The 22332-nt window shown below is 54.5% G+C and overlaps 1 protein-coding gene across 2 annotated transcripts in view; it reads right to left on the reverse strand.

Annotated features, from left to right (window-relative positions):
• Positions 1 to 361: 361 nt before the first annotated feature.
• Positions 362 to 22332, reverse strand: part of KCNQ4 (potassium voltage-gated channel subfamily Q member 4) — a 58761-nt gene continuing 36790 nt past the window's right edge. Inside the window, exons 8-14 of one of the 2 annotated variants that reach the window (XM_070786761.1) lie at positions 21793 to 21881; positions 19971 to 20132; positions 12522 to 12742; positions 10267 to 10366; positions 7957 to 8088; positions 3082 to 3211; positions 362 to 2546 (exon numbers count right to left, since the gene is read on the reverse strand). In XM_070786761.1, coding sequence (XP_070642862.1) covers positions 2334 to 2546; positions 3082 to 3211; positions 7957 to 8088; positions 10267 to 10366; positions 12522 to 12742; positions 19971 to 20132; positions 21793 to 21881 — 1047 coding nt within the window. In that variant the 3' untranslated portion in view covers positions 362 to 2333. The remainder of the gene's footprint in view (positions 2547 to 3081; positions 3212 to 7956; positions 8089 to 10266; positions 10367 to 12521; positions 12743 to 19970; positions 20133 to 21792; positions 21882 to 22332) is intronic. The other variant, XM_070786762.1, reaches the window with a different exon arrangement.

The following is a 22332-nucleotide window of genomic DNA, read 5'->3' on the forward strand; positions in this document are numbered from 1 at the left end:
CAAACTATTAGGAAAGTGGTACTCATTTTTCACTGGGGCACTGAACCAAAAGAAAGTTAATTTGTAAGTACCAAGGGTCATCGTGAGAGGGCAGCCTGCCTAACAGGAGGGCTGAGACAGACGACAGGTCCCTGACACATTTAAGCACCCAGATCTAGCTTCATATGAAGCCAAATCTACTTCCTGGACTTTTTAGTTATCTGGGCCAGTAAACTTTCTTTCTTTTATTTTTGCTTCAAACATATCAGGTTGCGTTTCTGTTGTTTACACCCAAGAGTCCTGACTAATCCAGATCTCCTCACCCCCAGCCCCAGACCAGGTGCTCCACTCCACAGACACTGAACAGCCAAGACCAACCACCTCCTACTGAAAACTTTAATGAAATCAATAAGTTAATAAGTTAACAAAGTGAGGTACTTGCATATCCGAGAACCGGGTTGGTGGGGAACCTCGATCATGAAGGAGGGAGGGCTTCTCCCCAAGTCTCCTTTGGTCATGGGGCGATCCCAGCCTCCTGCCCCTCTCCACAGCTCTGTCTCTCAGGGGGTGGAGGTGTGGCTCTCTGGGGACAGTGTAGTGCGGGTGAGGTGAGCCAGGACAGGCTCCATCCAGGGCATGATGGTCACATGCAGAGGGCATGTGGGGGCAGGGGCTGGGCACCTGGGGGCTGAGCAAGGTCCAACCCCAGCCCTGGCGCTGGTGCATGCAGGTCCCCAGTCATGAGATGCAGGCAGCTGGGCCTGAGCCCCTTATTCCCTGGTGCCCCACAGAGGGTCACCATTAGTCCACTCCCCGTCACCCTCCTGCCACCTGCATTGGCTCTGCAGAAGAGGGACAAAGCGGTAGGGATACCAAAGAGGTGCTGGGGGCCTGCAGTGGATGGGGGCTTATGCGGTAAGGGGGCTGCCAACTGAAGTGAAGAGGAGGGTAAGGAAGGAGGGGAAACAGTGCGTGTGAGCGCCATATGCACAGTTGGTGCCTGATGAATGGGACTTGCTTGATGTTTATTATTCTCTCTGGGAGTTAGAGCGACTAGGAGCAGGGCAAGCCTAGACAGAAGCGGACCTGACAGCCACCCTGGGAAAGGGCCTGGGGGCTTTCCAGGGCTGTCCAGACCCCAAGAGGCCTAGCCTTGAGTCGTGCTGTGGGGATACCAAGGAGGGCCCTTAGGGACAGGCAGAGGCAGCAGTTAGGGCTCCTGGACCTATGAGGAGTAACTCTTCTTGAGAAAAGGGAGCTGGTAAAGCTCTGGGGTGGGGCCTGGCGAGACCTGGGGTCACGTGAGAGCTCCCTCTCCTACCTGGATGGGGTTGGTAGGAGTGGACATCCCCCTGCAGGCCACTGGCCTCAGCTGCGGAGACCCAGCAAACGCTGAGTGGCTCTGTGCTGAAGTCTCCAAGTGTAGGTAATTGTCTTTGTCAGCAGGAATGCTGAGAGGCTACCTGCGTGTCTGGGGAAACTGTAGGGACATGTTTGTCTGACCGTGGGAGCACTGTCTGGGAGATTTGGGGGCAGAACACAGACAGTTATGCTGTCAGAGGTGCCTAGGGCCAGAGGGGAGTGAACACTGGCAGGAAGAGGGAGCCCCTGGGTGTGGACACCTGCAAATGGGAAGAAAGGCCCAGGCACTGTCCTTGGGGAGGCAAGGGAGAAACAGGCCCCATGCTGGGAGGGGAGAAGAGGGGTTGATAAGCCAAAGATCAGGGATGGGGGTCATAGCCAAGCAGCCTGAGACCAGCTACAGCTGGGGGCCCATCTCCCAGGGTGGGAGGGGCAGAGGGACCCCATGGGGGTCCCCAAAGTTGCATATTTAACATAGTTTGCATATATGGTGCCCACCTGCCTGGCGGCAGGCTCCTGTGCTTATGGGTACCTGTGTGGGCACCATGGGCCCACCCCCAAGTGGAGTGGGGTCTTGGCGGGAAGGCTTCCCTGCTCTGTCCGAAGGGCGGGCCAAAGACCTCGCCTTGCATAGCTGGAAGCTGGGTCAGGGCCCAGGGCCCCAGCGCCCTGTTCCCACTCCAGGGGCAGTGCCCCTGCCAGGCAGGCCCTGTCGGGCCTTGATGGAATGGGCAGGGCACTGGGGGACCCAGAGGCCGCCGGGCAGCCGCCGCTGCTGCCCTCCGTGTGGCCTGGCATCTCTCGCTCCTGAGGTGGGGCGGGTCGCTGGCACCCACGTCGGATATTTCGCCCACCCAGACAGCTCAATACTGCATGTGGCCTCTCTCCCCACGAGGGAGGGAGTTCAAGTAAGAGTCCGGAGGCCTCAGAGGGCGAGTCCGAGAGCCAGGCCGACGGGCTGGCCGTGTGCTGCCCCGCCCCTGAGAAGACCCTCAGTCCATGTTGGTGCTGACCGAGCGGGAGATGCTGAGCGTCTGTGCGGAGACAGAGATGTCCTCGTGGTCCACAGGGCTGTGGTAGTCGGAGGTGATGTCGGGGTCGAAGAGCGGCACTTGCACGGTGCCCAGGCTGACCGAGGTGCCAGAGCGCAGGCAGCGCGAGTAGAAGCCCAGCAACAGGTCCAGCTTGTGCTCGATGGACTGCACCTGGGGGCGGGGCGCGGCTGGAGGCGGGGCCTGGCCGGGGCCTGGGGGCGGGGAGCGGCCGGGGGCGGGGCTTGCCCGGGAGGAGGTGCGACGGGAAAGGCGGAGCTCGGCCGGAGGGTGGAACGAAGCTGGGAACCTGGGGTTTATTCCCACCCACCCCCGCAACGAAATTTAGTTGTGACGGGTTGGGATAGTCCAGATGATCAAGAGAGACAAGTGAGGCAGGGTTAAATGAAGTAGGCGGGATTTGGGCTTATCTGAGATGCTAGCAGCCTAGGGCGGGGCTTGGCCGGAGAGGGCTGGTTTATCGGGGTCGTTTAGCAGGAGCGGGCGGGCCTTCTGGGAGGCAGGCCTTGTGTGGGGCGGGGTCCACCTCTCAGCGGATGCGTGGGCCCGGCTCCGGCCTGCAGTTCAGGTGCTCTGGGCTAAAGCTCCGAGAAGCGGACCCTCCCCTTGGGCCTAACCCGGGGGCCTTCCAGAGCTTCTCAGTCGACGGCTAGCTTCCCCACACCAGCGAAACTCCATCCCAACTCACCTGCTTCTCCACCTTGACCACACGTCCCATTATACTGATTTCATCCACCGCCTCCGTATCGGAGGGCCCTTTGTCACCCTTCTCCCGGGCTTTCCGGTCCCCGGGGCCCCGGCCGACAATCTGGTCCACCCTGTGGGGAAAGGGAACTGTCAAAGGACCCAGACACTGGCCACCCTCTTTCATACAAGAATTAGAGCTCGCCTTCTTAAAGGGGAGACATTCACCTGGGTGGGAGCAGGCCATCTGAGAAAGGGGGCCAGTTTGCTCTTCCAACAACACAAGAGAAGAGTCTACACATGGACATCACCAGATGGTCGACACTGAAATCAGACTGATTATATTCTTTGCAGGGAAAGATGGAGAAGCTCTATACAGTCAGCAAAAACAAGACCGGGAGCTGACGGTGGCTCAGATCATGAACTCCTTATTGCCAAATTCAGACTTAAATTGAAGAAAGTAGGGAAAACCACTAGACCATTCAGGTATGACCTAAATCAAATTCCTTATGATTATACAGTGGAAGTGAGAAATAGATTTAAGGGCCTAGATCTGATAGATAGAGTGCCTGATGAACTATGGACGGAGGTTTGTGACATTGTACAGGAGACAGGGATCAAGACCATCCCCATGGAAAAGAAATGCAAAAAAAAAAGCAAAATAGCTGTCTGGGGAGGCCTTACAAATAGCTGTGAAAAGAAAGGAGGTGAAAAGCAAAGGAGAAAAGAAAAGATATACCCATTTGAATGCAGAGTTCCAAAGAATAGCAAGGAGAGATAAGAAAGACTTCCTAACTGAACACTGCAAAGAAATAGAGGAAAACAATAGAATGGGAAAGACTAGAGATCTCTTTAAGAAAATTAGAGATATCAAGGGAACATTTCATGCAAAGATGGGCTCGATAAAGGACAGAAACGGTATGGACCTAACAGAAGAAGAAGATATTAAGAAGAGGTGGCAAGAATACACAGAAGAACTGTACAAAAAAGATCTTCACGACCAAGATAATCATGATGGTGTGATCACTCACCAACAGCCAGACATCCTGGTTTGTGAAGTCAAGTGGGTCTTAGGAAGCATCACTATGAACAAAGCTAGTGGAGGTGATGGAATATCAGTTGAGCTATTTCAAATCCTGAAAGATGATGCTGTGAAAGTGCTGCACTCAAGATGCCAGCAAATTTGGAAAACTCAGCAGTGGCTACAGGACTGGAAAAGGTCAGTTTTCATTCCAATCCCAAAGAAAGGCAATGCCAAAGAATGCTCAAACTACCACACAATTGCACTCATCTCACACGCTAGTAAAGTAATGATCAAAATTCTCCAAGCCAGGCTTCAGCAGTACGTGAACCGTGAACTTCCAGATGTTCAAGCTGGTTTTAGAAAAGGCAGAGGAACCAGAGATCAAATTGCCAACATCCACTGGATCATGGAAAAAGCAAGAGAGTTCCAGAAAAACATCTATTTATGCTTTATTGACTATGCCAAAGCCTTTGACTGTGTGGATCACAAGAAACCGTGGAAAATTCTGAAAGAGATGGGAATACCAGACCACCTGACCTGCCTCTTGAGAAACCTGTATGCAGGTCAGGAAGCAACAGTTAGAACTGGACATGGAACAACAGACTGGTTCCAAATAGGAAAAGGAGTACATCAAGGCTGTATATTGTCACCGTGATTATTTAACTTATATGCAGAAATGAGAACTTATCATGAGAAATGCTGGGCTGGAAGAAGCACAAGCTGGAATCAAGATTGCCGGGAGAAATATCAATAACCTCAGATATGCAGATGACACCACCCTTATGGCAGAAAGTGAAGAGGAACTAAAGAGCCTCTTGATGAAAGTGAAAGAGGAGAGTGAAAAAGTTGGCTTAAAGCTCAACATTCAGAAAACGAAGATCATGGCATCCGGTCCCATCACGTCATGGCAAATAGATGGGAAAATAGTGGAAACAGCGGCTGACTTTATTTTTCTGGGCTCCCAAATCATTGCAGATGGTGATTGCAGCAATGAAATTAAAAGACGCTTACTTCTTGGAAGGAAAGTTATGACCAACCTAGACAGCATATTAAAAAGCAGAGACATTACTTTGCCAACAAAGGTCCGTCTAGTCAAAGCTATGGTTTTTCCAGTGGTCATGCATGGATGTGAGAGTTGGACTGTGAATAAAGCTGAGTGCCGAAAAATTGATGCTTTTGAACTGTGGTGTTGGAGAAGACTCTTGAGAGTCCCTTGGACTGCAAGGAGATCCAACCAGTCCATCCTAAAGGAGATCAGTCTTGGGTGTTCATTTGAAGGACTGATTTTGAAGCTGAAACTCCAATACTTTGGCCACCTGATGAGAAGAACTGACTCATTTGAAAAGACCCTGATGCTGGGAAAGATTGAGGGCAGGAGGAGAAGGGGACGACAGAGGATGAGATGGTTGGATGGCGTCACCAACTCGATGGACGTGAGTTTGAGTGAACTCCGGGAGTTGGTGATGGATAGGGAGGCCTGGCGTGCTGCTGTTCATGGGGTCGCAAAGAGTCGGACATGACTGAGCTACTGAACTGAATGGGGAGACCAAGTTTAATGGAAGTGCCAGGTCACTGCTTTGACCAGGCGAGCAGAGCCACCACCCATAAACATGACAAGTAAAACAGCTGCCTGATGGGAGCACAGGTAGGAATGGTGGACTGGGAAGAGGGAGAGACACAAGTGGGGATGTGAGTTATAAGGGGGACAAGGCTGAAGCTGGTCCCCTTTACAGCGACATGCTTCAAAGTGTTATCCCTACCCTCTATCTTCAATTTCTCTTTTCTGCCTCTCTAAAACCTCTCTAATCAGGCTTTCATTCCCACCATTTCACTGAAACCACAGTTGTCAAGACACCAAAAGACCTCCATGTTGCTAAATTCGATTCTCAGCCCTCACTATGCTTGACCTGTTAGCAGTACCTGGCACATCGGCTCACCCCTTCTTTCTGCAGGTTCTTCATTTGGATTCCCAAACATCACTTTCACCCAGTTCTCCTACCTCACTCACTTCTCCTTCTCAGTTTCCTTTTCTGGCTCCTCCTTTATCTCCACAACCGCTTAACATTTCAGGACCCAGAGCTCACTCCTAGGACTTCTTTTTTTTCTTCTATTTACTCTCACTCACTAAATGACGTCTTCAGTTCCAGATTTTCCATGCCTCTATATACGCTTGATACCAAATCTTTATCTCCAGCCCATACCTCTCCTCCAAACTCCACACTCCTCTGCCAGATCCACATTCCATTTAGCTGTCTGATGGGCATCACAAACCCAACATGTCCCAGCTTTCCTGATCGAAACTTGCTCCACTCATTGACTTTCCCCATGTCAATAAACAGCAACTTTTTCCTCTTGCTCAAGCCAAAAACTTTGGCTTTATCCTTGATTCTCTCTCTTTTTCCTCTTACACCCTATCTGAAAATGCTGTCAGCTCTACTTTCAGAACATAATTACAATCTGACCATTTCGCCTCCCCTTAATTGCTGCCACCTGGTGCACACCGCCACCATCTCTCGCCTGCACATCTGAATTAGCCCCCTCACTGGGCTCCCTGTTTCCATCCTAGCCCCCTATAGGCCATTCTCAACACAGCATCTAGGATGATCCTTTTAGAATATATCTCAGATTGCATCTGTCCTTTGTTCAAAGCCCTCCAATGCGTGCGTCTTACTCTGGATGAACGCCAACATCTTTGCAGTGGCCCCCAGAGCTTTATATAGTCTAAGTGCTATTAGCCTTCTAACCTCGTCTCCTGCTTCCCTCATGCCAGGACAGGCACACTGGGCTGCTTGCTGTTCCTAAAACATCACCCCACACACCTGCCCATCTCAAAACCTTTGCACTTGCTGTTCCCTCTGGAAACTGTTTTAAACAAACCACAGTCATGGGACTGTTTGCCTCACCTTCAATTTTTTTTCTCAAATGTCACTTTCTTACCTATTTAAAAATCACAAATCTAAACATCCTAACCTTATTTTTCTTCTTAGCCTTTATCATCATCTGACATGTTCTGGTTTCACTTACTATCATCTGTTCTTCCACTGGAATGAGAGCTCCATGAAGCAGAGGCCATTTGTTTTCCACCATATCCCCACTGTCTGGCAAGTAACAAATAAATGCCCAGTGACTATTTCTTGAGAGAACAAATGAATGGGCAGTGACAATGCAGGCCACAAGAGGAAAGGGGCGAGGTATAGGTGATTGAGTTCTTGGTGTGAGAATCTTCCTACACGCTGGGCAGAGAGAAGAGGTGTTGGAAGAGGACTCCAGAGGCAAGAGGTGAGCAGCACTGAGGATAATTTGCCTATTCTATTAGGAGATGCTGGGGGGGGGGGGGGGGGTCACTGATTATTTTAAGCCTATTATTTTAGGACGAGAAAGCAGTCATCTAAAGACGTCCTTGAAGCGAGCAGGTCAGTAGGGTTTGCTTCAGGTTCAGTAAGGCTTCCCTGGTGGCTCAGATGGTGAAGACTCGACCTGCAACGCAGGAGACCCAGGTTCAATCCCTAGGTGGAGAAGATCCCCTGGGGAAAGAAATGGCAACCCACTCCAGCGTTCTTGCCTGGGAAATGCCATGGACAGAGGAGCCTGATGGGCTACAGTCCATGGGGTCGCAAAGAGTCGGCCACGACTGAGCGACTAACACTTTCCCTTTCAAGTTCGATAACAGGTGCGGCTGGCAGGCTCCCGCTGCAATGCGCTGCAAGCAAGAAACGCCAGCTCCCGCCGCGGCCCCTAGGGGGCGCTCAGGGCTGCGTTCGGGCGCCCGCAGAGGGGCTCCAGCGGCCCTCCTGCGGGAACTGGTGCCGCGGCAGTCCTGCCCCGCTCCCCCGGCCCCGGCCCCGGTGCACCCACCGAGCCTGCAGACTCTTGATCCGGCCCAGCATGTCCAGGTGCCCTGCTGAGTACTGTTCAATGACGTCCTTCACGTCGTATGGTCGCAGCGTCTCCTTGAATTTCCTTTTGGCTACCAGGAACTTCAGGATCCTGTGGGGATAGGGAGTCTCAGAGGACAGGCATTCTTTTCCAGCCCCCTCGCTGTCCTTTGCTACCTTGTCTGGCAGGAGGCCACCTCCTGCCTGGGCCACTGCAGACAGCCACACCTGAGTCTTGGGCCTCCCTCCCTCCCCACCACGCTCCGGCCCCAGCCTCCTGAGTTTGTTTGGTCTTCTTTGATATGCAGTCACTGGGAGGGCCGGGACTGCCCGTTTCTCTCTGTTGGGTGGGACACAAGCAAAGCACCCGTGAACACTGCTGCTAAGGAAGCTTAGGGGAAGGCATTTTTGCATATGCCTGTTAGCGCTCCTGTGCTGGACCCTGGACACCCCAAAGGGCATCAGGTACAATCCCTGGTCTCAGGAGCACTGGTCTGGGGTGGGAGACGAAGAGGACACAGACAGTTATGGGGCGATGAGGGCTATGTCAAGGAGTGGAGAAAGAGGACTGGGGACCATGAGAAGGGAGAGCTTGGCTGGGGAGGTCAGGAGACATCTTGAGAAGTGATACCTTCCAGTCCCAGGGCAAGAGGAGGGGCATGAAGGGAGGCTTTGGGGACACAAACAGGCATGGAGGTGTGTGAGTGAGAGTCAGTCCAAAGTAGCCAGAACAGGATGTGAAGGAAAGGGGTTAATCAATGAGAGGTAGGGTGAGGGGTTATTCTGAAGATCCTAGCATCCCTGGCAGAGATTGGGCAATGGGAAGCTGGGGTGGTGGGGAAGGGGCCATGTGGTTTACTCTGCTTTAGCATGACCATCCTCTGTCCACCTGTGTGGGTAGAGGATGTCCTGGAGGGGCAGAGTCCCAGGCAGGAAGACCCACTCCAGGGGATGAGCCTGAGCTGGGGGTGGGGGTAGGGGGGTGGGCAGTGGGGTGGAGATACAGAAGAGCTGTGAGCAGTGTGGGAGAGGGGCCTGAAAGGCTTATGAGTCTGAGTCCAGGATGACTCCCATGGCTTGGGGCACAGGGTGGATGCTGGTGTCACTGCCTATCATGGGGTCATGGGAGGGGGAGCAGGACTGGGGCGTGCTGAGTGTGAGGGGCCAAGGAGAGCTGACTTGGGCCAGGGGGAAGCTTGGGTGTTGTGTTGCAGAAGCTGGTCCCTTGGAGGGGAGAGACAGGATGCATAAAAGAGGGGTGGAGAGAGGCCTCAGACTCTCTGGGAGAGGGGGTGTCCAGATGATTTTGATTTAAAAGGAACACAAAGGAAAGAGGCTTGCAGACAGGTGAATCAGCTAGGGAAGAGAGGGGGATGAGTCTGGAAGGCCTAGGGGTGAAACTGGAGCTACCGGATGGACACAGAGATTAGGCTGGAACTCCATTCCAAGGAGTTTGGGAGCCAGATCCATGGCTACATGGCTAAAGAGCTCAGGGACTCTGGTCCCCACTGAACTGTTAAGGGAGACAGCCAGTGAAGCCAGGAGGACAGGGTCCTTCAAACTTTTTGACCAAGAACTACGATAAGAAATAGTTTACAGAAACTAGTATAAACATACACACATAACTGAAATAGAAGTTTCATAAACATTTATTCTTACTATGAAGGATGCACTCTGATACTTTCTTTTTTCTTTTTTGAATGCTGACCACTAAATTGATTTCACTAAGTTGACTCCAAACTGTTGTGACCTGTGGTTTGAACAGTATGGCTCTAGAGGAAATCCTGGGGGAAACAGACAGGCTGAGGTCAAGACTCCCGAGGGAAGACAGTAAGTTTGAGTCACGGAGGCAAGAGGGTGATGAGACTTAGACACAGAGATGGGGTGAAACTGCCTGTAAGACAGAGACCCAGGGAGAGCCAGGCAGATTGCTGATACACAGCTAGGGAGAGAGAGAGAGAGAGGAGGCAGCCGGACATTCAGGGAGAGAGCGGTAAGGGGGAGAAGCAGGGAGAAGACTGTAGTGTGAGTAGAGGGACTGTGGTGGGCAGCCATGCCCACCGCCCCACCTGGCCAGCCCTCACGACATGATAAGTCTGCACCAACCCAGCCGGGAGCCATATGCCACCTCCCCACCCCACCCACTCTCCAGGGACCCCGCCAGCCAGCACCGTTGAAGGTGCCAGGCAGGCAGCAGCTGGTATGCCAGGAGCTAGGCCAGGTCTGGCCACAAGGGCAGACCCCAGATGGGGAGCAGTGGTAGGTGGCCCACCTCCTGCTTCAGTCTCACCTGACGGAACGGATGACCATCTTCACAGCGGGCATGACGTCGTCCACAGTGAGTTCGCACTGGTAGCTCTTCTCCTCCGCTACTTCCTCCGAGGGGCCCTCTGAAAAGTCAGGAGCAGGGGGCCCAGGTGGCGGTGGCAGAAGGGAGTGCTTGCAATCCCTACCACCACCCTGAGGGGTACAGAGAGGAAGACAGAGCCCCAGAAAGGGGCCAGAGCCTTCCTGGGGGCACAAGCAGACCAGGTTCTTGCCTCCCAGCTGCCCTACCCAGGGAAAACACCTCAGTTTGCTGCAGGCCCATCTGCCCTGTGTACACATCTGCCTGGTGGCCGGTGAGCAGGAACCACTTTAGGGCACATCTGTCTGGCCTAGGGCAAGTTGCACACAGCCCTGGAGGAAGCCCCACCGGCTCCACCATGCAGGACAGTGACACAGGGCTTGAGGCATCTGCGCATTCTCTCACATCAGCCTTATCCTTCAGCCAAGAGGGAATCAAGGGGCGGGGCTCCCAGCCCCAGCTCTGCTATGGAGGAAGCCTCTAAAGCAAGTCGTTCTCCTCCTGGGATAAGAGAAATGGCTTCTCCAAGGCTGGTGCCCAGCACTGCAGAGACAGGTGATGCTGTCCTGGCCCCACTGGGGCCAAAGGGTGGGGAGGTCAGGCAGTTTCTTGGCAGGAAAGAGGAGGCCCTGGGTACCAACCAGGTCCCAGGTACCAGCACCCTCCAAAGACTGGTTTGTGGAGTTCTGTAACTTTCCAGGAAAGGACCAAGAGGTCAGCCAGCAGCATGTTGGGGGATTGATACAGCACAGACAGAGGCAGTATGGCTGGGTCCCCTCCCTCCAAAGTTCCTGTCCTTAACCTCCATCCTTATCCACCCCCCTCTACACCCCCGCCCCCACCACCACCCAGGGGCCTGAAGCATGTCAGAGCTGGGAGAAGTCTTCCAGGGAATTTGGTCCAATCCTGTTTTTCAGAAGAGGACACCAAGGCACAGAAAAGGGCAGTAGCTTACCCAGGTCACAGTGTAAGTCAGGAACAGAGCTAGAACTCCAAAAAGCCACCTCTCTAAATGCAGCCCCCACCAGGCTCACAGCCTCATATCCACAGGCTGGGCCAGCAAACGGGCAGGGTGGGGAGCATGGGCTATGGAGTTGGACAGACCTGCTTAAGGATATCAGCTCTGCCATTTCCTTGCTGAGAGAGCTCAGTCTGCCCATCTGTAAAATGGGGATAGACACAACCCTGCTATTGTTAAGAGAAGTAGACAAGATAATCCAGAGTGGGGCTGTGCACAGTCAGGGCTCTCTTCAGCACGGATGGCCTCCTGCTCCTTCCAGAGCATGTTTGTAAGGCTGCTAGCTTTTGATGAGCACTTACTATATTCCAGAACTCTTCTGTTCACCTACTGTGGATAATCTCATATAATCCTCACAACAGTCCTATGAAGTAGATATGTTCACTATCCCCATTTTATAGACGTGGAAAATGAAGCCCAGGGAGATTAGGTTACCTGCCCAAGGTAAGTGACAAAGCCAGGATTCAAACCCAGGCAGCCTGGCTCCAAAGCCTGTGCTCTTTTTTTATTTTTTTCTTGTCACGTATTTTTTTTTTAATTAATTAATTTATTTTACTTTACGATATTGTATTGGTTTTGCCATACATTGACTTGAATCTGCCATGAGTGTACATGTGTTTCCCAATCTTTTTTCTTTTTCTCTTTCTAAATATTGGTGTTTTCCTAGGTGGTGCTAGTGGTAAAGAACCACCTCCCAGAGCAGGAGACATAAGAGACTCTAGTTCAATCCCTGGGTCAGGAAGATCCCCTAGAGGAGGGCATGGCAACTCACTCCAGTATTCTTGCCTAGAGAACCCTATGGACAGAGGAGCCTGGCCGGCTACAGTCCATAGGGTTACAAAGAGTCAGACATGACCGAAGCAACTTAACATAGCCAGTTAACAATGTTATGGTAGTTATGGTAGAACAACTCAGGCATATATATACTTGTATCCCTTCTCCCCATGCTCTTAACCACTACCAAATGCTACCTCTATATTCTCCTCTGATTCTCAAACAGCCTGGAGCCCAGCAAAACAAGTATTATGATGCCATTTTACAGACCAGAAGACTGGTGCCCAAAGATGCTCAATCTGCTGCAAAGCTGGGACTAGAACCAAGTGTCCCCACCCCCAGCCCAGACTCCAGGCCTGCCCTGCCATCCTCAGCGGGTCCTGGCCCCAGACCCGCAGGGGCTCACCCTCAGCCGAGGTGCGGGGTTTGAGTCTCAGGGAGGCCCGGAAGCGGGTGCGGTCGTTGAAGCTCCAGCTCTTCTGCACCTTGGTGGGACTGCTGGCCTCACCCACCTGCTCACTACTCGGGGAAGTGGGCATCGGCGGAGGTGCCAGGTGCTGCTTGGAGGGGCCCGTCCGCCGCTGGGAGCTGCCCATGCGGATGCGGTCTTTGATGCCCATCCGGCTGCTGGCAGGGCAGGTCAGGTCGGGGAGAGAGTCAAGTTAGCTGCAGCTGGGGGTAGGTGTGAGTGGGGACACAGCTGACTTGGGACTTGGGGGCAGCTACTGGGGCTGACTCTCCTCCAAGCGGAGACTTCCTAGGATGGAACATGGGTGTGGTAAGGGGGGCCCTGACTCCTATGAGAAGCCAATCCAGGATCAGTCTGAACAACTCCACTCCCCACCCCCACCCCCAACCCCCACCCATCATTGCCCGGACAGATAAGGGTGCACAGGAGACAGATGTCAGAGTGGAAAGAGTGACAGAAACCCAAGAAGGGAGTCAGAGACAGACAGTGGACTGGGAGCTGGGCCTGGCCCAGCCGGGGGGCGGGGGGTGGAGGCAAGAGACCCCTCTGGGGACAGACAAGCTGCTGAGGGATGGAGAAGCTCACCTGGCCAAGCACACTGAGTTAGGCCCCCAGCTCCTCTCTGTGCACGTGGGCCGGCTGTGTGGAGTTGAGGGTGTGTGTGTGTACGTGTGTAGTGTCTGTGCTTGTATGCACACAGGTGCCAGTGTGTGTACCTATGTTCCTCCTTTGCCCACTGCTGGAGCTATCTGACCTCACCTGGTCAAGTCAGGGCCTTAGGACCTGGTACAGTTGTATAGGCAGTGCACTGCAAAATTCCAAAGGTCTCCATCATTCAGATTTCTGTGTGAATGAAATCACAGCCTGGAGGTGTGCAGTGTCCTGGCCTGCTGGGGGTCTTAGCCCTGTGGGTCTAGCTGCTGGGCCCACACGTACGCCCAGGCCATGCCGGTGGGCCCCACCCCCAAACCAGTGAAGGTCTGTAAGCTGTTCTTCTCTGTCCACCCAGACTGACATCCTACCCACACGACCTCCCACTGCCTCCTGAGCCTGCAGTTCAACAGCACCTACACGTCTATGTACACGTGAAGACACGTGTATACATCTGTGTATGCCCTTAGACTCCCCTTCCCACACCCAAACTCCTCACCTATCCTCCAAATCTTGGAAGGAGACAGGTGAGGGGAGGCCTCAGGTGCCCCAGGACAGGCCCAGCGTACCCAGTGCCTGCTAGAGTAACTCTGTCCAAGAGGTTCAAGGACCGTGTTATCGCTGTCCGAATGGGACCTGTGCAAACGTCCCCATCCAGAGGCCTCCTGGCGGTGTCAACGCCACCACCCTGCGTGTTTGCCACTTGAAAGGCCCCCTTCAGACAGCTTTGGGGCCCTTGTATCTCGAATGTCCGGGGCCCCAGCTCAGGAGAACACCAGCCAGTCTTGGGGGAATTCTGATGCAGACAGTGGGCAGGGATCAGGGTGGGACACTGTGTCACTGGGTCTCAGAGACTTTCAGATCAAGGGTTGAGCAGGAGACAGATTCTAGTTTCAGAGCTGAGTGGGGACCGGGGTCCTCCATGCCCAGGCATAGGGGATGGAGTATACAGAGCAAGGTGCTGAGGGGAGGGAGGCCCTGGAAGGTGCTATTGGGAAGGCAGCTGGGATGTATGTAGGGCCATCCTTAGGAGTAGGGACCTCTGCCCGGAGGGGAGAGGTAATAGGACAAGGATGGGGGCCCTGAGGATATCAGAAGGGAAGGATGGGGTGGCTCCCTGCAATCCATCATGCTGTTGGCTGGCCCAGGATTTTCTCAGCACATACCAAAGATTCCAACTGAAGTTTGAGGTTGGCTCTCCCAAACTTTCCTCTGCAGAGCAGTTCCTTCAGGCTCTTCATGCTGGCAAGCACCCACCACCCCACCCAGTCCGTGCGACCACCCCGTCTGTCCTCTGCTCCTTCAAGGGGCAGAGGAAGAGAGAGGGGCAGAGAAGGCCCTGACAGTCAGCCAAGGGCCCAGAAGTCTGGACCTCTGTGCCTGGCACATCACTCCAGTGCTGTTCTGGGGAAAGGGGCTGACCTCCCTGTCATGAGAAGTGTGTGAGCCATTCTGAGCTTTCACTCAGTAGGACTCATGAAGGAAGGGGTGTGGGCACTTGCCCTAGAGGTCTTGAAAGGTCTCTCTCCAGCTCTGATTCTGTGATGGTTGAAGGAGCTTCTAGCCTGACTTGTGGGATTCTGTAACTTTCCAGCCAGCCAGAGACCCTGGGCTCCTTTGCAGTATAAGAAGGTGCTGTTTTCCCAGGAGTGGCCCTGGATTCCAGCTCCTTGGGCAGGACCCAGAAAATGGCTCATGTCAGTCTCTCTGGAGCCTAAAAGCTCAAAGAAAATGGAAAGGAACCTGGCACACAGTGGACATCAGAAGAGCACACAAGGTCCAGGCCGACTGCCTGAGTCTTTTCGGCTCTCAGCCACGTTGGGTGGCGGGTTCCAGTTACCACCCCTATTTTACAGATATGGAAGGGGGTGCCTAAGCTTCCAAGGTCACAGAGCTTCTCTGCATGGAACAAGGACTGGAACCCAGTTTTCTGTGACTTCAGAAGCTGTGTTCTTTCTCTGGGAGGAGCCAACAGGAGAGGGTCTCTGGCAGTAATTCTCAGCTGGGGGTTATTTTGCTCACTAGCGGACATTTTGCTTTTGAACTGTGGTGTTGGAGAAGACTCTTGAGAGTCCCTTGGACTGCAAGGAGATCCAACTGGTCCATTCTAAAGGAGATCAGTCCTGGGTGTTCTTTGGAAGGACTGATGCTGAAGCTGAAGCTCCAATACTTTGGCCACCTGATGCGAAGAGCTGACTCATTGGAAAAGACTCTGATGCTGGGAGGGATTGGGGGCAGGAGGAGAAGGGGACGATAGAGGCTGAGATGGCTGGATGGCATCACCGACTCGATGGACGTGAGTTTGAGTGCACTCCACGAGTTGGTGATGGACAGGGAGGCCTGGCGTGCTGCAATTCATGGGATCGCAAAGAGTCGGACACAACTGAGTGACTGAACTGAACTGAGGGGACATTTGGCTGGAGACATTTTTGGTTGTCTCCCTGAGGCAGGGAGGGAGGTGCTCCTAGCATCTAGGTAGAGGCCAAGGATGCTGAACAATGCATGGGACAGCCTCGAACAATAAGGAATTTTCTGGCCCAAAACATCAGTGGTGCCAGTGATTTCAGCACCATTGGTGGCTGGAGGACAGGTGTGTGAATTTAACTGGGGCATCCCTGTAAGAGAGGGCAAGCTCAGGGCACATGCTGCCTTCTGACTGCTTGGCTGGACCCAACCCCTGTGCTCACTTCCACAGGGATTTCTTTAAGCAGTCCATCTGCCTGCCAAACACCAGGCTCACAGAGGGTCTGAGGCAGCCTACCTGTTCTGATGCTGAATATAGCCTCTCTCTTCGAGACTGTGGAAACAGCCCTGGCCTTGCCCTTCCTGCCCATCACACCCACAGAGCCCAAGGAATCTTGCAAAGGGGGACAGCTGACCCAGAGTTTCCTCAGCTTTACCCCCCAACGTGTTCCCTCCAGCAGTGGTTTCCAAGCGCATACCATAACAGTAAATCGCGTGAGGCCAACATTTATCTGGCACTTCCTCTGAGCCAGGCACAGTTTGAGTGGAAACAGATCCTGGTATCACCCTCATTTTACATCTGAGGAAGTGGAGGCACAGAAGGCTTGCACCCAAGGCCCCCGCCAGATTCAGAACGGAGCCACATTTCTAAGAAACTCTGCTTCTGGGTCGAGCAGCGAGGAGCTCTGTCCCCCTCTCCTCCTCCCGCCCCAGCCCCCTCCCCCGCCTCAATCCACAAGGCTGCCAAGGCACTTTGGGATGCGCAGGACTCTTAAGCCCCAGCTGCCAGGCAGTGCCAACAGAATGAGGTTCTCACAGGGCTTCTGTGACCCAGCTTTAGCTCCCGACCTCCACGACGGGCTGCAACAGCCAAGCTCTCTCACCTCCTCCCCTTGGTGTTCGCCACCCTCTGCTTCCTCCTTGAGTTGTGTTGCTCACACCACATGGCAGTTACTCCTTGCAACTCTCTTGGCACCATGTTTTATTCATCACTATGTTCCTAGTGCAGGGCCTGGCACAGGCAGGTACCAAGGAATGTAGTGGTGAGGCGGCTAAAGAACTGGGCTTTGGAGTTGGTGAAGGAGGCACCAACCCCAGCCCCTTCGGGCATCTGCTAGGACCTCAGTGGGCAGTATGAAGCCAGGAAGCTAAAGGCCTGGAAAAAGTCAGAGTGGGAAGGACCCTCTGAGAGCCTCTAGTTCAATCTGCCCATTCCACAGATAGGAAACTGAGGTCCACAGAAGGAAAGCAATCTGGCCAAGATTACATGAGGCTGGGGTGGGGGAGCATCAGCAGCAGAGCCAGAACTCATCCCAAGGCTCCTGTAGGTGTCCCTCCTGACAGACTGGGGACCAAGCCCAGGTCCCCAGACCTGGCAGAAGCATCCCCAGGAAGGCGAGGGGCTCATCAGGGCCCCAAGGCAGACGGCAGGCGGCAGGCACATGCACCTTGTCCTTGGCCCATCCTGTCTCCCTCTCCAGCCCCAGAACTGGGTGGGGCAAGGAGAAGCGGGACAGGGGGAGCAGGCGAGGGGGTACCTCGGTCTCCAGCTGGCGTGGATCCGAAAGAAACTCCGTTTATTACTAAACATCTGGCTGGAAAGTGGAGAACAAGACACAACAGAGGTTAGTGGGAAGGAGGCAGGTGGGCGGAGCATGGGGAGCTGCCAGGATGGGGCCAGCCTCCTGTGGCTGGTAGGAGAGAAGAACCCCCCCCCGACTCAAATCATCCTCTAGCCCACATGCCTAGAAGGCAGAGGTTCTCCAGCTTTGCATAAGGATCTCATGGGGAGCATGTTAAATATGCAGAATTCCATGCCTCTTTTCTAGAGATGCTCATTCCGTGGCTTGGGGAGAGGTCCAGGTATCTCTGCATGATGAACAGATGTCCCATGGGATGCCGACACAGAAAGTTGGGGACCATGCTCTGAAAACCACTGTCTTAGCGTCTCATCGCAAAACCCACAGAGAGAGGTGCTGGCTCTGGCACAGCCACCCCTCAGGAAGTCCTTGTCATCCTGGGAACATGCTCAGCCTGGATCCATCCACAAGCACCACTAAGGCTGTGGCCAACCAGGTGTGTGTGTGTGTGTGTGTGTGTGTGTGTGTGTTTAGGGGGTGGAGTCTTGGGCACCCAGCCCACAGGGCCCAGACAGCCAAGATTAAGGATCTGGCCGTTTGGTCTGCTGCCTGATCTCCTAGGGGGCTTCCCAGGTGGTGCTAGTGGTAAAGAACCCACCTGCCAATAGAGGAGACATAAGAGACGTGGGTTCAATCCCTAGGTCAGGAAGATTCTCCTGGGGGCAGGCATGGCAACCCACTCCAATATTCTTGCCTGGAGAATCCCATGGACAGAGGAGCCTAGCGGGCTATACTCCATGGGGTTGCAAAGAGTTGGGCACGACTGAAGTGACTTAGCACACACACACTAATCTCCTAGAAGTCACTGTTTGGCCCCCTGGGGTCTGGGGAATAAGGAGTACTCCACCACCATCACCGGGAGCCCTAGCCACACAGACACTACAGGGCAGACACGCACAAGCTGGGAGTTAGTGATGGCCGAGCCCTCAGTGGTCATCTGTTCCTAGGCCTTGTGGGGCTCAGAGACCCAAAGCAGCTGTGGGAGGTGGTACAGATGCTGGGGTCCAGGATAATCTCCATTTCTGGTACCTTCCTACTCAGGCAAAGTGAGACCAGAGTGAACTGAAGCTGCAAAGAGCCCTGGCTAAGGCTGTGGGCAGGGTTGCTCAAATGCCAAAACTTCTGAGCTTCTGCCTGTCTGCTGTGGTTGGGTCGGGGCAAGGATAACACTGTGGGACATTCAGATAGTGACAGACAATATTCATGGGCTGCACCATGGACCCTGGTCCAGGGACCTCCAGCCTGGCCTGGCCAATCACACGTCCCCTCCTCCCAGAGACCTAGAGGGGTCTCCCTCTTCACTCACTTCTTATTCAGCCCCTGGCCAGAACTGCCCTCACTGAGACCGGGAAAGGAATTCTGCTCCCTGCAATCTCTGCACCAGAACCCCCTCTTCCCTGTTCCCTGAGCCTTTTCAGCCCAGAAATCCAGATCAGCCCCTGAGCAGCCTTCACACTGCTAATTTTCTGCCCAGAACCCTGAGGCTCAGAGTGGCTTGATGACTTTCTCAAGGACACACAGCACCAAGCAGCAGAGGCTTTCATAGCGTCTCCTTCTGATCCCCAAGTAGTTCACCTCTGTTCCCCTCCCTTGTTCTGAGCCTAGGGCTCAGAATCACACCTGAGGCTCAAGGCCCAAATGTCCACCTGACTGATTCAGGGGTGAATGCAAAGATGAAATAAAACAAACCAATGGGCAGAGGACAGGGGATGATGACGAGAGCGGGTGGGGATTGAACCCTTGGCCTCAAAGCTATACCTCTGTAGGAATAGTCACTTTCCCATATACAGTGAGTTAGTGGGCTTCCCTTATCCAAGTATGCCTGAAATTCCACTATTTATGAACATTTATGTGGGGGTAAGCATTGTTCTTTCTTTGTTCTTTTAAGATGCAAAATCTCCAGGAGAGGCAGGTCAAGGGGAGAGAGATTGGCAGGACAGCAAAATGTCCTTCCGTGAGAAAGAAAGGCATTGTGGGAGAATCCCAGGAGGAGGCTCTGGGATTAGCAAAGCTGTGGATGAGGCTTGCACAAGACAAGAGCATTAGTCACTGGTTGAGTTTACATAGGCCCTTCAGCAGTTCTTAGTCACAGAGCTCTCTTTCCAGCTGGCATCTCATTCCCAAGAGGCGAGTTCAGTGTCAAGCCCCTTCTCGAGGAACATGCTGGGGAGGTGGGGCCCCAGCCCTCACACCCCGGGACGGTGCCCACGATTACCTGAGCCGTAAGCACCTGTGGCCAGCGGCCTCCTCCTCTCTCCAGCTTCCCGGGAGGGATGGGGGTGCAGGGATGGAAGAGTGAGGGGGACGTGGAAACAGAGAAAGAAAGAGGACAATGGAATGAATGGAGGAGGTGATGGGAAAGGATGGTGTGGACATCTCCCCGACTCAGGCCCCTGGAGTCCCAGGTGACGAAACGGTGAGTCAACTCTGGCCTTTCCAGAGAGACCGTCGGTCTATACCTGTCAGGCCATCTGATGACAACTGCCCAGGCCTCCTGAAAAGGCCTGGGAGTCCCCAGCACAGGCCCAGACACCCACACAGTGGCTGGAGACAGGTCCAAGAGAGGATGAGACAGAGAATGGAAGAGGAGGAGGAGAAGCAAGAGGAGGTGGCAGCCCCGGGGGGCCCCTACCTTTCCCCAGGGCAGAAGGAGGCGCTGCCCGGCCGGTGGCAGGTGGCAACGGGCGGGTAACGGGAGGGCGCTCCGTCGGGTACCGGCGCCCGCCGTACCTCCAGGGGCCGTAGGCCCCCGTTGCGGGCCCGTTGCACGTGCTCAAACAAGAGGGCCAGCTCTCTGCAGGAGAGGGCGCCGTCAGCGGCAGGCAGGGCCCTGGCACCGCCCCCCACCTGAGGACCCTGAGCTCCCGATGGATTCCCCCTGGGCCCAGCCTGTCTGGAGATGCTCAGCGAACACACCAGGCCCGCATAGGCAGGGGTGGGAACGGGAGAGTAGCCTTCCTCTCTCCTTCTCTCTTCTTAGCTCCTGGGAAACCCTCAAGGATGCCCGGTATGATTGTGCTGGATGGGCACCACTAGGGGGCACCCTCCCAAGGGGGAAGGCAGAGACCTCAAATCCACCTCACTGCTCAGCAAGCGGAGTGCCTGCACGCGGAGCCGTGCCCACCTGGAGGCCAGCAGCAGCCCTGAAATCCTGCCCTCCAGATCTGACTGGAGTTTAGGGGAAACTGAGGCTGAGGAGGGAGATTTGATAGGCAGCCCACTTCCTTCTGCAGCCCTCATGCTGGGTTCTCCAAGACTAGATTGAGGGCTCAGCTTCTTTTGAACTCTCCAGGCCATCTCCTGTTTCTCTAACCCAAGAAATAGATCTTGCCTCTCTTTGCCTTCCCATTGCACGGATGAGGAAACTGAGGTCCAGGGAGCAGAAGGACCAGTGGACCCAGAATTGCCCAACCAAGCTCTGACTCTCTTCCCAGAGGACCCAAGACCATCACCCCCAAATCATTCCTTCCCATCACACACATATTTCTAACAAACTAGCCCCTGCCCTACTTCCCAGGGCCTGGCCTTGAGTCCTGAGGACTGCTTCTAGAAAGAAGGGCTCTTTCTATTAATAATCTAACCACCATCCCTGTCTTTGGGGTGGGCGCTTGCCTCTGCCAGGTGGAGAGGTGGGGGAGCCAGTGTGATTCTGGGAGGCCCCCTTCCCAGCCCCTTCTCTCCTGCCCCTCCCCTGGGAAGCCCCTTAAGGCTGAGGAAGCACGGAGGGGGCAGCCAGGTGTACGGGTGAGTGGGATCACGCAACAGCTGCTCTGCGAGAACTAATGAGGTGAAAAAGGCAGCCGCAGAAACGCTGAACACTGCAGCCTGGCCCCACCTCCCTCGCAGCCCTCGGTGCTGAGCCGCTCTCCAAGGTCTTCATTCCCGCCCCAGGGTGTGGCCAGGCACCTGGCCACATGAACCTTGGAGATGCTATTAATGACCTCCTGTGTGGAGCCACCCCATGCAGTCTTACCCCAGCTTGGGCCAGTGGGGTGAACCCACTTCTGGGCCCTAAGGCTGCTGCTGCCTGGTACAGTAAGAGCAGGCATGTGTGGGGTGTTGGGGTGGGTGTTAGTACGTAACTCTGGCACATACATTCTTGCCCACACCACAGTGTCTCTATCCACTCCAAGGGCTAACGCTGACCCCAACTCAGACTGAGGGGAGCGAGCTGGCTGGGCTCTGCCCCAAGGGGCAGCTGCTCTGGGGGAGCTTGTAGACTGCCAGGACCAGGGCTCAGCCCTGAGTCCAATGTCCCCGTCTTCCCTGGCAGAACAGAGTGGGACAGAGGATCCTCCAGGCTCTGGATTACACAGGTTCTGCAGAGCCAGCCCCAGAGGCCCCCGTGGGAGCCATCACCCCCTTCCCAGCCTCCAGGACTGTGTCCCAGCCATCTGTCCTCAGGGGCATTACTGCCAGCCACCCACCTCCCTGCCCCCCACGGGAAGGCCTACCTGAAGGACGGGAGGAGGCTATCGTAGTAGTACCAGGTGGCCGTCAGGTAGGCCCGGCTCGCATCGGTGGAGTAGAGGCGCCATGCCGCCTGGTAGTGTGGGAGGAAGCGGAAGGAGGTGGTGGGGGACCCGGCACTGGAGAGGCCTCTCAGCCCCCCAGAGAACCCAGGCCTCAGGCCAGTTGAAGGGTACTCAGAACCAGAGGCTTGTTCCAACTCCACAACCACCAGCAAGGCCAGAAGGAGGCCTGAGGAGAAAAGACTCCCAAGGTGACGTGCAGTCAGCCTCAGAGCCAGAGGCCTTGGACTGTGCTGGGGTTTTGCCATCAGGCAGAAGTGGGTTTCCAATTCCAGCTTTGCCACCTACTTGGGTGGACGATTAAATAAAGCTGCAGAGCCTTAAGTTTCTCATCTGTGAAATGGACACAGTACGACTTGCCTAACAGGGTGGTGGGGGCCTCCCACATGGCGCTCGTGGTAAAGAACCCACCTGCCAATGCAGGAGACATAAGAGGTCAGGAAGATCCCCTGGAGGAGGGCA

The sequence above is a fragment of the Bos indicus genome, chromosome 3 (genome assembly GCF_029378745.1).
Source record: "Bos indicus isolate NIAB-ARS_2022 breed Sahiwal x Tharparkar chromosome 3, NIAB-ARS_B.indTharparkar_mat_pri_1.0, whole genome shotgun sequence".
In the NCBI taxonomy this organism is placed as follows: domain Eukaryota; kingdom Metazoa; phylum Chordata; class Mammalia; order Artiodactyla; family Bovidae; genus Bos; species Bos indicus.